Below are 15,922 nucleotides of genomic sequence, written 5' to 3' on the forward strand. Positions count from 1 at the left end.
ACAAACTGGTGAAATTCAAGGTTAAAATGTATTTAAATAAAAATACTATGCATAAGAATATTTTTTTCATAAAATCATTGTTTTAAAAAATAAGGTATACACAGATACACCAAGTGAAATAGCACAGCAAAGCCTATCTTCAGTTGCATGAAGGTGATTCATACAATTTTTCTATCAAATTTGGCAGATCAGGCATTAAGAACCACTAGACATTGATTAAGAATTGAAAGAACAAAGAAGATTTTCAAATAAATGCAAATAAGACATTTTAATAGATATTGCATTACAATTGATAAGGTCATGCCTGCCAAAATTGGAGAAATAAAATAAGGGAGTTAGATAAGAAATACAATGTGAACAATACATAATAGCTTTAAACAAAATAAATAATTTGGGTCATAAACATACCTGCCAACTTCAGAGAAACAAAATAACAGTGATTTTACTAACGAAATTTTTAGGGTTAGTTAAGTTTAGATACATGATGCATAATAGTTTAAGTCAAAATTAGAAATATAAGCACTTACATTTAGCCAAGAAAAAATATGTATATGAATCTTAATCTACAGTAGAGTTTTTAAAAACATTATTTATAATTACTTCAACTATAAACACTCGACATACTGCAGTACTGACAATAGCAAAATATATTGAATAAAAGAAGTAATTTTGCCATTAGCAGAAATTTTATCATCAAAATTTTTTTTAAAAATATCTTCAACAAATATGGAGAACTTTAAGAATATACAAGTAAACAGGAGATAGTCGTAAAATACAGGGGTCTTCGTTAAAAAAACAGGAGACTTGGCAGGTATGTAAGTTTATTGGAACAAGGATTATTTTCCTGTTTATAAAGGTTAATCTGGAAGGGGAAAAAATAAAGGATTTTAATAAGGAATAAAATAAAGCATACCTCCAGGCCAGATTCTCTTCTCAGCTCTTCAGCATTGAGTGCAGAACAATTGACAGTGTGATAAGCGGTTTCTGCAGCAGCGGCTAAAAGAGGGGCACTCTTCGAGAATAACTGGGAGTCATTTGTTTCCAACTTTATTGTCTTGACCAGCATAGGATAGCCAGAGTATTTATAAGGATGCAAATCTAAAAGAATGAACTGAATGTTAAACAACAGAACTACAACAATTCTTTGAAATTCAGCAACTGTTTGTGCGGATACAAGTTATGGACAATGTCAACCTTCATCTATGAAAAGGTACCCCAACATAGAATCCAGTTAACATTTCTTATATACTAGTGAATTGGAATTGTATTTTTGTAGTGGTAGATACACTACAGTACACCCTCACCAGAACTTTATCTGTGATAGAATTCGATGAACGGATACCACTAGTTGATTCATTGCTGTTTTGAAAAAGAAGCCGAGAGAGCTGTAATTAATTAATTATCAATGTAATTAATTAATGTAATTAAGTAATGTATTAATTAAGATCATCATATTTTTATAATGCTGAGAGCGAGAGCCGTATTAAGTTCGTGGTCGCTCCTGTGCTGCCATTAGCAGTCGAGTGTATACAGGCCAATGTTGAGTGTGATTGAGACTGAGTAGCAACAGTGCGATGAGTTGCATAATGTCACAGTCACAAGTTGACTGTTTTTTTGTGGACGGTCCATCGAAAAAGGCCTGTTCCAATGAAGGTGGGCGTTGCTTTTGATATTGGCGATTTCATATCACGCTCGCTGGTCACTAATGTGGGGATAGTAGTTATCGACAATGTCAACCTTCATGTATGAAAAGGTACCCCAACAGAGAATCGAGTTCATGTTTTACGTACTAGTGAATTTCAATTGTATTTTTGTAGTGGTAGATACACTATACTGTTAGGTAAATTTTGTACACCAGCAGTATTGTAATGCTAAAGATTATTTTATCTGAATGCAAAGTTTCTAAAGTGAGCGTGGGCAGAACATTTTACACAAACCCATTTATTTCAATTTTTTTTTTATTTAAGCAAACAGTGCCCAGGAGAGATTTAGCATATGAAAAGCACAGTATCAGAATGAGTTCTAACACACAAAAAATTTGAAATAATTTTTTTAAAAATAAAATAAAGCGTTAAGTAACACTTAAACACTCTGCATTTAAAGACATTGAACAACTGAATGATTATACTAATTTGAAATATTGCTTATATTCCATGTATTCCACATAAAGTAGTTTTCTGAAGAAAAAAAAAAGATATGTTTTAAGTTCCCTGATGTTGTTATATGTTTTGAAGCAAGTTACTTCAAATTAATTAAAATAATCCAAGACAATGCAATGAAAATTATGTACTACTAGACATCTAAATCAGAGTTTTTATCCATACTTGTAGTTAAAACTGATTGTTTAACAACCAATAAGGTTGCAGTAATCATTGCACCCTAACATACGTAAAAAAAAAGGCTACAAAGCAGTGTTCAATACCTCTTCAGCATATATCAACAAGCAAAATGCTCACACAATGAGCTTTGAAATATTTAGCAATCAAATTAAATAGTTGTTCATTGTTAGTTTTGCTTATTTCTACTCAAAATAAATTGCTAAAATCGGGACCATTTTATTACAAACAGAATATCAATGCAAAGATAGGAAATCAAATAAAATAGAAGTAAATTACCCTCTTTGTGTCGACTAAAAAGAATCGTCTGGGTCTTTAAAATGAGAACGACATTATGCGGATCGGGCCCTTCACATTGTCTGGACGACTTACTACACAAAAACTCGTAGGCTTTATTCACGTTTTCAAATATTTCCTAAAATTAAACATGTCCAATTCATAATTCTGACAATGAAAAGTTAGCAAAGCATAATAATCATGATTAAAATCATACTCTTCCATCAGAATTCTTATCAGGGTGATATTTCTGAGCCAGCTTGAAGTACGCTTTCCGAATCATATTCTCTTCTGGCCTGAAAATAGAAATAACACATGAAGATACCTCAAAAATCTTCACTGTTCAGGGGTTTTGATGGAAAATTCTAGATTTTAGATATTTTTTTTAACTAAGTTACCAGTCAAAAATGAGCGGGACTCTACCTAAAACCAATCTGGTCTTTTGCTTGTTTTTCTTTATAATAAGAATTTTTGCGTGATATTTCAAATCTCAATATTTTAACATTGCCTTATTGAAAAATTTTTGTAGGAAAGATTACTAGCATTATGCTGAAAATTACTCCCAGGATATCAAAAACTTTTCAAGGACCGTGTGATGCCATAATGGGCATTACATATTTCTTAGATTTTAAAATTTCTTTAACTTCTTAAATGCATTTGTTTAACCATTCTTAATTGAATTTTAATTAAATTAAATCAGTTACTTAATTTCATTACAATTTATAAAAAGCAAATATAAAATATTTTATTCTTTTCTTATCAATCAATGTAGCGGTTAACTTTTTCTTTCAATACTAGTGTAGGGTTCAAACTCAATTTGCGAAAAAAATTTCCCTGACTTTTCCACGTATACCAGGTAATTTTCAATTAAAATTGAGACCATATTTTCATCAGAAAACTTTTATTCTTTTATTTGTTTCGTGAAATATTAGATTTTCTGTGCAAAAAAAATATTAAATGAGGAAGGGAAACTAAAATGTGAAATTTTTATAAAAATAATTGTAATAGATGTAAGAATTATTTAACTTGAATCTCAGTGACTGACTGACAATTTTACGACTGTTTGCTTTCCAGGTATAAGAATATTCCAAATTTTTGTCAAAAAATTACAACTTTCCCTGACTATTCTTGATTTTTGGAGTTAAAATAAAATTCCCTGACAATTCCAGGTATTCCCTGTTCTTCCTGACCAGTGGGAACATTGTGTAAGAATCATTAATTCACTAAAGCAAAAACAAAAATCTAATTATAACTCTTTACTTCTTACCACAAATATGTTTCAGTTATACCAATTCTAACAGTCTTATTGGTGATAAGCAATCGCCAAAATATTTTCAAATCTAACATAGATTATGGGCTTCATTTCTAGCTATGTTATCTTTCAATAAATTGCCAACCTCTGATCTCTTCTCACGCTCCTAACTGTCCGTTGGGAACAATTCATTCACTTTCAATTTATGGGGCATCCCAGTCCCCACTTTTGAATATGAAATCCTAATTGAAATTCTCGATAAGTAGAGAACCATTTTTATTGATCCCTTAAAGGGTTTTTTTTTTTATATTTTGAATAAAGACTATTTTCAATACTTAATAAACCAATTTTTCTTTAACGATTTTATTCATTTCTCTGAGATAATTAACATTATATTACGTCCAAATTAAAATGCCTCTGTAACGGCCAAAAGTCAATAATGCTACCGGTATGAATCCACTCATTAATTTAAAACGATCACCGTCACCCCAGACCGGATAAACGAATTCAACAACTTTTCGGGAGGCTGATTTTTTCCAACAGAATCAGGTTTCAGTCTAGGTATTTTTGAGAGGTACCTAATTTGCGAAAATTTAGACATAATTTGTGAAAATTACTTTAAAAAATCAAAGCCAAAATATGGTAAAATAAGAAATTTTCAAAAATTGTCCCTACAAATAAAAATCATTTATGACTGGAAAATTTCTACATATAAGAATTATAAATTTGCTATGTAAAATTTTGAGCTCAAATTGTATCCAAATTTAAAAATCCATTGTCCATAGTTAAATTTCAACTTGCTGCATATAATAGTACTAGAATAAAAAGTTATTTTCATTATGAGAACATTTTCCATTAGGTCATACAGAAAAAAAGTTTCATAGGGGAAAAAAAATCATAAAAAAATAAAGGCCTGTTAGAATAAATTTATAATAATGTTAAAAATAATGTTCCAATTTTGACTTCCTGTATAGTTTATAGAGAGAGAACCTCGTTGTTTCATTTAAAAAAACTCTGGATTTATAGTTTTTAAAAATGAAGATACAAAACAAAATTTTAAGGAAGAGAATCTTAGAACTTGCTTTTGTAAAGTATTTTGCGAAACTACCTTTTCCGAACCTTGAATTTGTGAAGGTACCGCTAAATGGTAGTAAATTTGCCCCGGACAGACCCCTCAGAATTCAAGGTTTTTCAAGTAGTGTGGGAAGATGAAAAATAATAATAAATAAAACTAAAAATGACATACTGGTCTTCTCTTTTGAGGCCTAATGTTTCATAAGCTTCATCTACAGATAAGATGGGTGGTTTCTTTTCAACTTCTTGTTTCCAAGCTTCAAGAACATCTTTTAGCAATTTCACCTATCAGGAAAAATTAATGTTTTCATTCTCATTGATAGCTTCTTGGGGGAAGAGGAGATTAGATATTGTGATGGCATTTTAATCATTTTTTTACAGTTCATGTGCAGGCATTAGAGTGGTTCAAAATAAAATCTGGACATTTTTTTACCGCAAATACAGTGCAGAACCTCTTATCCGGAAATCAGAATACTGGAAAACCAGAACGAAATTCGATACATTTTTCCGCCATTCAAAAGAAAAAAAATTTCTTCCTCACGAAATTTCAGAATTCTTCTTTCTTTTTTTAAAAGATGTTCACCATCATTTTAGAAATAATCACTAGTTCCCTACACTGTCAAAAGATGCACGAGCTTTTTAAAATTATTCTAAATATAGATATTTTTTCAGTTGAGTTTGACAATAAAAAAAAAGGCTTTTTGTAGCGATTCAGAAAACCGGAAAAATCAGTTATCCGGAATAGCGATGGTCCCGATCGTTCCGGATAATCGATTCTCTACTGTACATACATACTGTTATAAAATAGATATTTCAACAATCAGGGGTAATTGTGAGCCCAAGTCAAAATTCTGGAAAATTTCTTGAGTTTAAAAAAAAAAAAAAAACAGTTTAAATTGAAAAATTAGAAAAAAATTTAAACAAGGTTTTTTTCCTTTTTCTCAATATTTCTTAGTTTACTTAGAATATATTTAAAATTTTACACATACCTATACCATTTACACATACCTATGATGACCTGGAGAAGTAATTAAAATTTACAAATATGTCTTTCTTTCTTGAGTTTATGATTATAACAACTATTTACTGATAAAAAATGAATATTAATCATGAATATAAGCTTATAAAGTATCTCTCTGGCTCTCCCTTACAAACAAATAAAATAGACTGTGTTTCCACCTTTCCTTTCCATTCAAGTTCTACCTTTGAAAATTTGATTTCCGAAAACTTCTGTGATCAATGACTTTTTAAAACGTCAGGACCTTCGATCTCCGGAAACTTCCGGATCACTGTCAGCGAGAATTCCGGAAATCCGTATTTTTTCCGGAGCACAATCAGCCCTGATCACTAATCTTCCAATTGAATGATTGACTGCTTATTATTTTATGTAACACGTTGATTTGAAAATTTCATTCTGTGAAGCATATTTTTTTAAATATCCACAAAACATGGAAAAAAACATGGGCAATAATCAACGTTTAAAATTTTTAAAAAAAAGAAGATAAGAGCAGTTTGATCAGAAATGATCAATTCTACGCTTCGGAAATAGATTCCTTGATTCAAAAATAGATTAAAATAAGTTAGATGATAAATTATAGTTATTCTCATGCAACAAGAAAATTAAATCATATTTCGTTCAGAATAAATACATACAAAAATAAAGAAATGATACGAAAACCTAATGCACAAAGGCGCCAACTTCCCAAAATAGAGAGGTATTTAAAAATTGAGAGAATTTGCTTATTTTGCTGAATTTTCTGACAATTGCTTAAACAAATTGTTAATCTTGTGTGCCAAAGACAAAAGCGAATACAAGGCAAAGTTGGTAGAAGAATAGACTTTATAAGTGTGCATGGTAAAATCTGCATTTCATTTGGAAGCATGCTGAATTTCTTGTTTTTTTGCAGCAATTTTAACTGATTCTTTTAATTAATTTCAAAAAACAAAAATGAGCAAACACCAATGGATGGTCGGGAATTGATACTTGTAGCAGGCCACTCTCAAACTCAGATTTTATTTTATTTTATAACTGTTGGTGAACAGCAGAACCAATTTTCAGTTTATGACTACCAATGTTCAACTCTGCAAACTTGGAATTTAAAACCCAGTCCAGAAAACAAGGGAGTTTCTTGATTAAGTATAGGGATAAATTTACCTTCGCAGAGAACTTTTTGATGGAAATTACCTGCGTTTGCAATACATGGAGGGGAAAACCATGAAAATCTCCCACGGTTAGCCTGACAGCAAGGGGACTCTTACCTATGATCCACCTACCACTGAGGATATTTAACATCAGCACTGTGATTGGTGAGAGAATGGTGCGAAATTCGTATCGACCAGCTATCACTGAGAATTGAACCCAGATTACCAAACTGGGCGAGCACTCTATCCCCAGAGCTACTGCGACTCCTAAAATTCAAATTTGTGGAAAACTCAATTTAACGTCTATCAATTTATGGAAATAATTTCTAGATCTGTTGAGAGAAAGTTTGGTTCATAGCCACAACAGCCAACAAAGATTTGTCATTTACAGCAAGGCGTAACAGGATTGCTACCTATTCTAAGCTCTCTCGTGACCTCAATGAAATCACAGTAAGTTGAACTTCAGAAAGCTTTTTGCAAGAGGACTGGCTGTTTGCCTCCCACATACTTCTGCCAACCAAAGAGTCCGTTTAAAATGACCACTTCAGTGTGACCACGGACTTCAACGTACTTTCGTATGGAAAGAACTAGCTACCCGTCTTCTAATTACGTCAGTCGAAGTTTGCTGGTCTGGGCACGTGCAATACTGGATTTTCGAACATCTCGTCACGTTTTTGAAAGAGATACTGTGATTGGTGCCACATCTTCAAACTTCAACTCTAGAGCATGTCTGGGATGCAGAGGGGTGGGAAAGTAATTGCAACACGAGACTATGTTAGAGTATATTTTTTATAATTTTATAACAGTCTTTGAACAGCCAACCCAATGTTTGGGTTTATGACTACTAATGTTCAACACCAAAGTCTCGTAACTTTAAACCTAATCTAGAAGACAAGGAAACACCTGGATCAAGTATTGGGAGAAATTTGCCTTCGTGGAGGATTTTTTTGTTGGTGGAATTAACCTGCATTTTCATTGAGAGGAAGACCAAGAGAATCTGACACAGTTAGCCTAACAGCCAGGGGACTCTAACCCATGATCCATCCACCACTGACGATATTTTACGTCAGCACTGTGGTCAGTGCAAGTCGGATACGGAATTCATATCGACTGGGATTCAAACCCGGTTCATCTCATTGGAAGGTGAACGCTCTATCACGAGCAATCGTGGCTCATGCTTAAGTATAATACATATGCACATGATACTAAAACAACATATTTCATTATATTTGATATTTTTTGTTGGTCCAAAAATAACATACATAAAACATGCTGGATGACCATCATTATTTTTCATCCTATTTTAATGGCTGTTGCAGGTGCAATAGCAATTACATAACAAGATGGTTAAACTATCATAATACTCAGGGGATAGACCGTACGCCTCCAAAGGAGGTGACCCAGATTGGAATCTCAGCGGTGACCGGTCGATACGAATTCTGCTAACGGCTAACACTGACCACAGTGCTGACGTAAAATATCCTTAGTGAAAGACGTATCAGTTCTATTGTTTCTAAATATAAATTTGAATAAAGCAAAAAAAATATGATAATGAGAAAAATGAATACTATAGAAATAAATCAATTAACTTTTTTTTCTTGAAAACCTTCTCTTATTATAATAGTGTGCACGAATTTAATCAATTGCTTTTAATGCATTTTAAAGAGAATGGACTTATTCATTGTTTTTTTTTAATAGTTATTTTCCTTTCGACAATGCAAAGTAAAATAATGCTAAAAGTATGGATTGATAGATACTTGATTTTAACACTAAACATACCATAATCCTTCATACGACCGTTTAAGAATTTTTGCATTAAAAATGTATTTATCATCTAATCGTTTTTGCACATTTGAAGTCATAACTTTTTTTTTAACAATTATATACAGTTAATATTCTATTATTATCTTTTTGAATTTTGATTGTTTTGAAAAATACTTGTCGTATACCTATTTCTACCACAACCGGTGATTTGAGCGGGGGAACAATTTATTGCTTTGTAAGGTTATCGGATCAGAAATTATAATGTAACGAGTGTTCGACGTATTGCATTCGATGAGTTGCCCATTTCTGCAAAGACTGTTGAGTAGTTAGCTCAATCAGAATAACTGTGAATTCAAATTTCAAGAAAGTAGCTAAAATTTTAGATTGTTGTGTAAGAAAAAGGGACAAAAACTAAATGTGTAGGTCAGTAGCTTATATTTTATTTTGATAGCTTTACTTCATTTCTAACTGTTAATTTTTACACAGAAAAAATTGAAACAATCAAGACGGCACAAGTTCTTAGAGGAAATAATATTAATTATAAGAATTATAGTAATAATAATTCGAAGAAATATGTTTTGCGGAAAATGTACAATGGAAACACCCTGTATACGTAAAAATTGCGTTGAGAAATAAATTGAAACTTCTTACTCTTTGTGTTTGCAATACATAAAAATTAACAATGTACAATTTTGTTTAATTATAATAAAGTGTTTTTAATTTGCTTCCTTTCTAACATCCCTATTTTATACATTCAATAAAGAATCATAAAGTTCGGTCATTTGACCAGCTATGGTAGAAATAAGTATACATTAAGTGTTGGTATGTTTAGTGTTAATATAATTATCCTGAAATGTGTAGTTAGTAAATAGATAAGTGCAAACAAAACAGGCTTACAGGATCCATTATGGGCCAATTTGGAAATTTTTGCGTATCACACAAATGCCTGAGGTAGTAGATATTGCAAAATAGTTCATTTTCTAATTGAGGATACTGAATGATGGGTATTGCACAATACTGATAGAGAGCTTTAGTGTTGGAACGCAAACGAGGAGTGAAGTCAGCAATGTGAGCAGCTATCTTCTCAATCATGAGACGCCTAATTGAAAAGGAACATTGAGTAGAAAGATAAATATTCATATATACTAAAAATGATAAATAGCATGCACCTAAACAGAATTATTTTTAAGAAATGGTGACAAAAATATTTTTTTGGTCCCACTTTCAACCTCTACAACTGCTTTTTTGCACAGTTTTTGAGTTAAGAGGACAAAAATTTTCCTCACAAATTCTCTTTCTAGTTTTTAAAATTTAAAGTGTAGAAAAAGTGAATTCAGACAAACCTAGAATAAGCCATGAAGTTTCAAATGCTGAAAAGAAAATTTTAAAGTATACAAATGAATATAAATTATAAGAAGATTACACAACAGTGAAGTTCTCTTCTAATAATTAGTTTGCATTTTAATATTTTGAAGTATTTTTTCAGCAATTGAAACTTCATGACTTTTCCTCGTCTTGTTAACAAAGTTTCTTGAGTAAAAAAAAAAAAAAGAGATGCCTGAGGTGCCATTTTGGTTCCCTTTTAAATTAAATTGAATTTCTATACCTAGGATTACTTAATAAATTTCGAATTTTGCGCCATTTGTTAATATCTTGCTCTATGATATAAATGAAAACAAAGGCAATTTTATTAAAGACAAATAAATGATAACCACAGGGTTGCCACAGAAAAAAATGAACAAAATAGTTGCTTTCAGTAGCCTAAAGCATGAAAATAGTTGCCCAAAACTATGAAAATAGTTGCCTAAATAAGAGCAAAAATTCAGCAAAAATAAGACTAAAAAAATGACTTAATTGTCATATACCATGATCCATTTAGTCAAGTTGGTGGCAAATATGATAATTTTTATATAAACATTATTGTTCTAGCACTAAATTTTGATAAAAAAAATTTGCATATTTGCAGAAAATTAAATACTTTCAATTACTAAAATTCATTCAAAGAATAATTTTTCATTAAAAAAAAACGTTTTTAAGAAATTTTCCCTTTTATCAATAATTGATTTAGTAAAAATATATATATTGTGAAAAGTGATTACCGAAATTCGAAATTCATGCATAGTAATATCGTATTAAAAATTAGGTTTTTTAAAATCATGCAGAATTTCATATCAATGACCGTTGGCAAGGCGATCGAGAAACGAAAGACTTAGGATAGAATCTGTGCAAATTGAAGACATTAAAAAGTGAAAACTCAAATTTGCAATCTAAATTTTTTTATTATTTATTTTTTTTTTAATTTTTTATTTTTTAAGAAAAGAAATTCAGTGTTCAGAAGATTTTGCGGGTTACAGGTTTTCAACCCAATTTATGCTAAAAAACATTGCTAGGAGTACAGAAAAGTCTCCTAATAGTCTCCTTTTCCTGAAAATAAGTTTCTTTTTTAGCCTTTTCAGGCAAAAAAAGTTGTCATAGTTCCCTCACGCTGAAAATAATTGCATTTTAGTCGCCTGTGGCAACCGTGTAACTACCACCAAAACTTCCTCAAATAGTTTTTTTTTTGACTGCTTGTAGAAGGGTCAAATGGAACTTTATTACTACTATTATTTCAAAGTCTTGTTATTTTTTTCCCACAAGTCTTTAAAAACAATTAAAATTCAGTTATTAAAATTAAATTAAAATTCAATTTCAGTACAAATACTTAAATAATGCTGAATCAGTTGAGAGCCAAACTTAGCATCAAAGTGCATATAATAATATTAATAATTCAAAATACAAAAACAGTGTCATAACTATGCCATAATAAAAAGAGCAAAGTAAACATAATCATGAAACACAAAAAGTCACTAAGCTACATTATTAGACCATATGCATGTATAGCACAATAAAGACAAAAAGGATAATAAGAAAAAACAGAAAAATTAACAAGTTTTAATAGCTACGCATAAGATATGACTCAAAAATAAGTTAAAATATTAAGAAAATAATAAAGATTAATGACAAGAGGAGGAGAAAAATAATTACAATAAAATTATTTTTAAATTTTTTTTATTCATCTAAAAAGAAAAACTTATTAAAAATCTGGAAAACAAAATGAAAAAAAGATATACCTGCATCAGCTCACATAATTATACCCGCAACAATTATAGTACAGTGCCATAAGAGATCACTTTATTTACGCTTCTGTTTTCATATTTTGTAATCTGGCAATCTTATTACGATATTTTAAATCAGTCTTGAAAGAGTCCAATATGAGTAAGTTCATTTGAATTATTTTTAAAAAGATATACCTGCATCAGCTCACATAATTATACCCGCAACAATTATATTACAGTAAGAATGTGCCATAAGAGATCACTTTATTTACGCTTCTGTTTTCATATTTTGTAATCTGGCAATCTTATTACGATATTTTAAATCAGTCTTGAAAGAGTCCAATATGAGTAAGTTCATTTGAATTGGCTCCTCGCTTCACAGATTTCCTTTTGTGTTTTGTTCTGTATATTCTTTAAATTTTATTTTATGTTTTTTGCTTGATGTGTCTTATTTTGTATATATTCTTTAATTAATGTGTTCTATTTTTGTTTCAATTTTTTTTAGTGCTCCTCACACTATTGTATTGATATATTCTGCTTTCGCTATATTAATACAATATTCGAAAGCACTCCTTCTTGCAGATATAATTGTGTGAGCTGATGAAGAGATATCTTTTCTTTATTTTGTTTTCCAAATTTTTACTAGGTTTTTTTTCCTCAGATAAGTAAAAAAAAATTTTTTTTAAATATTTTAAAATAATTTCATTTTATTTATTTTTCTCATTATCATTAATCTTATAGTCATTAAGTTTCATTATTTTCCGTATTTTCTAAATATTTTAACTTTATATATATATATAAGTTATATCTTGTAAAAGAGAGAGAAAAATGAATTAAAATATGCACTTTTATCAATACAAATTAAAAATAGTAAATAAAGAAAGGGTTTTTTTCACCTCATTTCATTATTCCATATTGCTTCAGGGGTGTCATATTCCCCCAGAAATATTTGTGCAAATTTTTCAGCCCCGTGGTTTTCTAAGTAGCAAACCATAGCTTCAGGAAGCAGTTGTCCAAGAATACTGCGTTGCATGATAGAAGATGCTTTATTCTTAAAAACATACACACATTATTAAATCTAAACATGACACTCTATGTTCTTTCATTTTCATTACACACTATAAAATATACGTTGTATCAGGTATATAATTAATACACAGTGTCTAAAAAGGAACAGGATATTTATACAGGGAGGGTAACCAAATCTTGCAACAAGAAATAAGCACCCTTTAAGTACTTTTTAAGCACTCAAAAATATATTTAAGCACTGCATACATCAACAAAATGCAAAATAATTTTCAAAGACTCTACATGATTATGATAAAATAACTAGTTTCTGACAATGAACTCTTTTCTTGATTATATTAGCCACCATAAAAAGATCGAGAGATTTTTTCAGTTCGATTTCAGAGGGTGGAAAATGAAGCCGAAAATTGAGAATATCTTGCAACATGCAGCAGAGTTGATTCTCACCAAACTCAGCTCAGTTTACGTACATGCAGACTCGCAAGTATTTCATGAAACATGTAAAATTATTGGTGCTTTCATACACTATGGACCCCACGGTAGGCCGAAATGGATTGTGGTATGAATGAATTGTGAAAACGTTGAATAGAACAATGTGAAAAACACGTTTTTGCATAATACCTGGCAAAAATTGACGTGGTAAATAAAATAAAAAATCTCATTTTCGAGAAGCTAAATTTGCACTTTTCAAAAACACCTAAAGAATAAAGCACTTTTAAGGGCTTTCTAAAAATGATAATCAAAAATAAGCACCTTTAAAAAGTGCTATGCACCATGTTATATATTGATATTGTAACTTGCTAACATCAAGTGTTTAAAAATAAAAATGATTGAGACAAATAAAACATTTTGAAAGTGCAAATTACCACCACATAAAAGACAAAAATTGCAATTAGGTGACTGACCCATGGGTTATTTTTTGTTGTTAAAAATACACAATGAAATTATAAGATTGAAATTATAAAATTTTAAGTTTAGTTTTTTTCTCCATAAAATCATTCAAGCCACAAAAATTCTGAAACAAAAATAACGGTAAATAAAATAAGATATTTTGTGGGAAATAAGTCCCTAAGTAAATTTGTGACTTCAGTAAAGTAAGTGCCCATGATCATTTATTTAAATATGAGTATTCTCAGTGAAGAAGATCTGATTGAACTGTCATTAAAATTAGTTTTTATCACCTCTCTTCTAAGGTAAAACAGAAAAATTCCTTGAGAAAGATTACAAAGGTCATTTATCTAGATAGAATTTTAAGTGTACATTTTCATAACACTAGTCATTTGATGCCCCGTGGCAGAATCTTGGTGACATTATGTATATATGTTCTAGCAGCAGGATTTCAGGAAATTAAAAATGCTGCTTTTCTTTTCCGCTTTTGAAAGATCTTTTTTTTAGAATTATAATATTTAGAAGATGCCTTTCTCACGCATCAAAGTGGGAGAAAAAGGCTTGTGATTTTTCTATTCACATTGGAGAATAATGAAGTAAAAAATTTTGTTTTCTTTTCTGTAGAAAATTTTGTTCTATTTTTCCATGCAGGTATTAAAATTGATATAGCTATGCTACATCAGTAGTACCACATAAATTTTAATATTCGATGTTATGTATTACAAAAACAGAATCTAGAAATGAAAACACGCAATTAGAAACCCTTTTTTGAAGAGTCCATTTCGCGTGATTTCGGCATCGGACCTTTTTTTTTGGAATTTATGGTTAAAGATTAAGATTTTTTTTAAATTTCATGTTAACCTACAAAATGCGAAAAAAGGAAATGTGTAGTGTGTTATCTAAAAAGGAAATAATTATTGCATTATCTTTCTACAAAATGCGAGAATATTGCCCATAACATAAGAATAAAAAAAATATCACATTTAATTAAAAAAAAATTTTTATTTGATCAAACTTTTTTAATTTAAATTTTTTTGAAGCTAACGCTTCTATTACTTTAAATTAGTAACATATATATTTGTTATTTTTTAAAGTATCTTGCAGAAATATATTAGTATTAGAAAGGTATGTCACAAAAAAATTCTGCCACAGGTATTTGATGTTAAAAAAAAAAGAAATATATCTTGATATTTCCCTTATTCTTTTTGCCACTTAATCCTCAGCGTTCATTTATTAAGTTCATTACTAAAACTGTTTACAACATAAAAAAAATCAAATTATTAAAATGTTTTCTTATGATCTGAAACTCCTATGTGAAATCGCATAATTGTATAATATTTTAAGCAAATGAAAACTTTTAGAGAAAATATAGAATTTCTCTTACTATATACTATAATACTAAGCTACAATATAAAAAATAAACTAGAGAAAAAAGGGCAGCCTTTTCCCTTTAAAAATAACCTTAAGCGTTTAAAAACAGTGACAGAAATATAATTCTGTATTTTTCGCTTTAGATAACAAACTGAATTTTAAAAAAATAAAATAAAAAAATAATGAAAGAGATGATCCACTAAGTAAATGTAAATTGAAAAAAAAGATGGCTGATAAAAAATGAAGACTAAAAATAATATAAAAACTTGGACCAAAACTCTTTATAGCTTGCCTATTGAAAAAGGCTTATGTATCGGATGTTTTATCATTTTTTCCTATTTAATTTTATAACTACTTTGGACTTGACCACAAAAGATTTGATTTAAGTCATAATTTTTTTTAATAGATCATACATGATGTGTAGCCTGATTTTATTACAAAAAATAAGCAAATTTTAAATACTCTTTCAGCATTTAAAAAATATTTTTAATCACTTTCCAAAAAAAAAAAATAATAATCATAATTAGGATCTGTGCAGCAATAAAAATTCTTTCTTTCTATACTTCAAAGATCTTAATTTATATATAGATAAAATCAATAAAATTAAAAAACGTTATATAATCATGATAAAATGACTAGTTTTAAATATTTCAGAGTTAATTGTGAAAATCATGCATTTTTGTAATTTAGACAAGGCA

General features: G+C 29.8%; 1 protein-coding gene across 4 annotated transcripts in view; it reads right to left on the reverse strand.

The window, feature by feature from the left end:
* The window catches only part of LOC107453078 (receptor mediated endocytosis 8), a 124,237-nt gene that overhangs the window by 50,615 nt on the left and 57,700 nt on the right, over positions 1-15,922 (reverse strand). For all 4 annotated transcript variants that reach the window (XM_071180348.1, XM_043054082.2, XM_071180409.1 and 1 more), the window contains 6 exons: positions 12,836-12,990; positions 9,742-9,943; positions 5,111-5,223; positions 2,830-2,908; positions 2,616-2,751; positions 914-1,098 (listed from right to left, as the gene is read on the reverse strand). In XM_071180348.1, coding sequence (XP_071036449.1) covers positions 914-1,098; positions 2,616-2,751; positions 2,830-2,908; positions 5,111-5,223; positions 9,742-9,943; positions 12,836-12,990 — 870 coding nt within the window. The remainder of the gene's footprint in view (positions 1-913; positions 1,099-2,615; positions 2,752-2,829; positions 2,909-5,110; positions 5,224-9,741; positions 9,944-12,835; positions 12,991-15,922) is intronic.

This window comes from Parasteatoda tepidariorum, chromosome 1 (genome assembly GCF_043381705.1).
Source record: "Parasteatoda tepidariorum isolate YZ-2023 chromosome 1, CAS_Ptep_4.0, whole genome shotgun sequence".
In the NCBI taxonomy this organism is placed as follows: domain Eukaryota; kingdom Metazoa; phylum Arthropoda; class Arachnida; order Araneae; family Theridiidae; genus Parasteatoda; species Parasteatoda tepidariorum.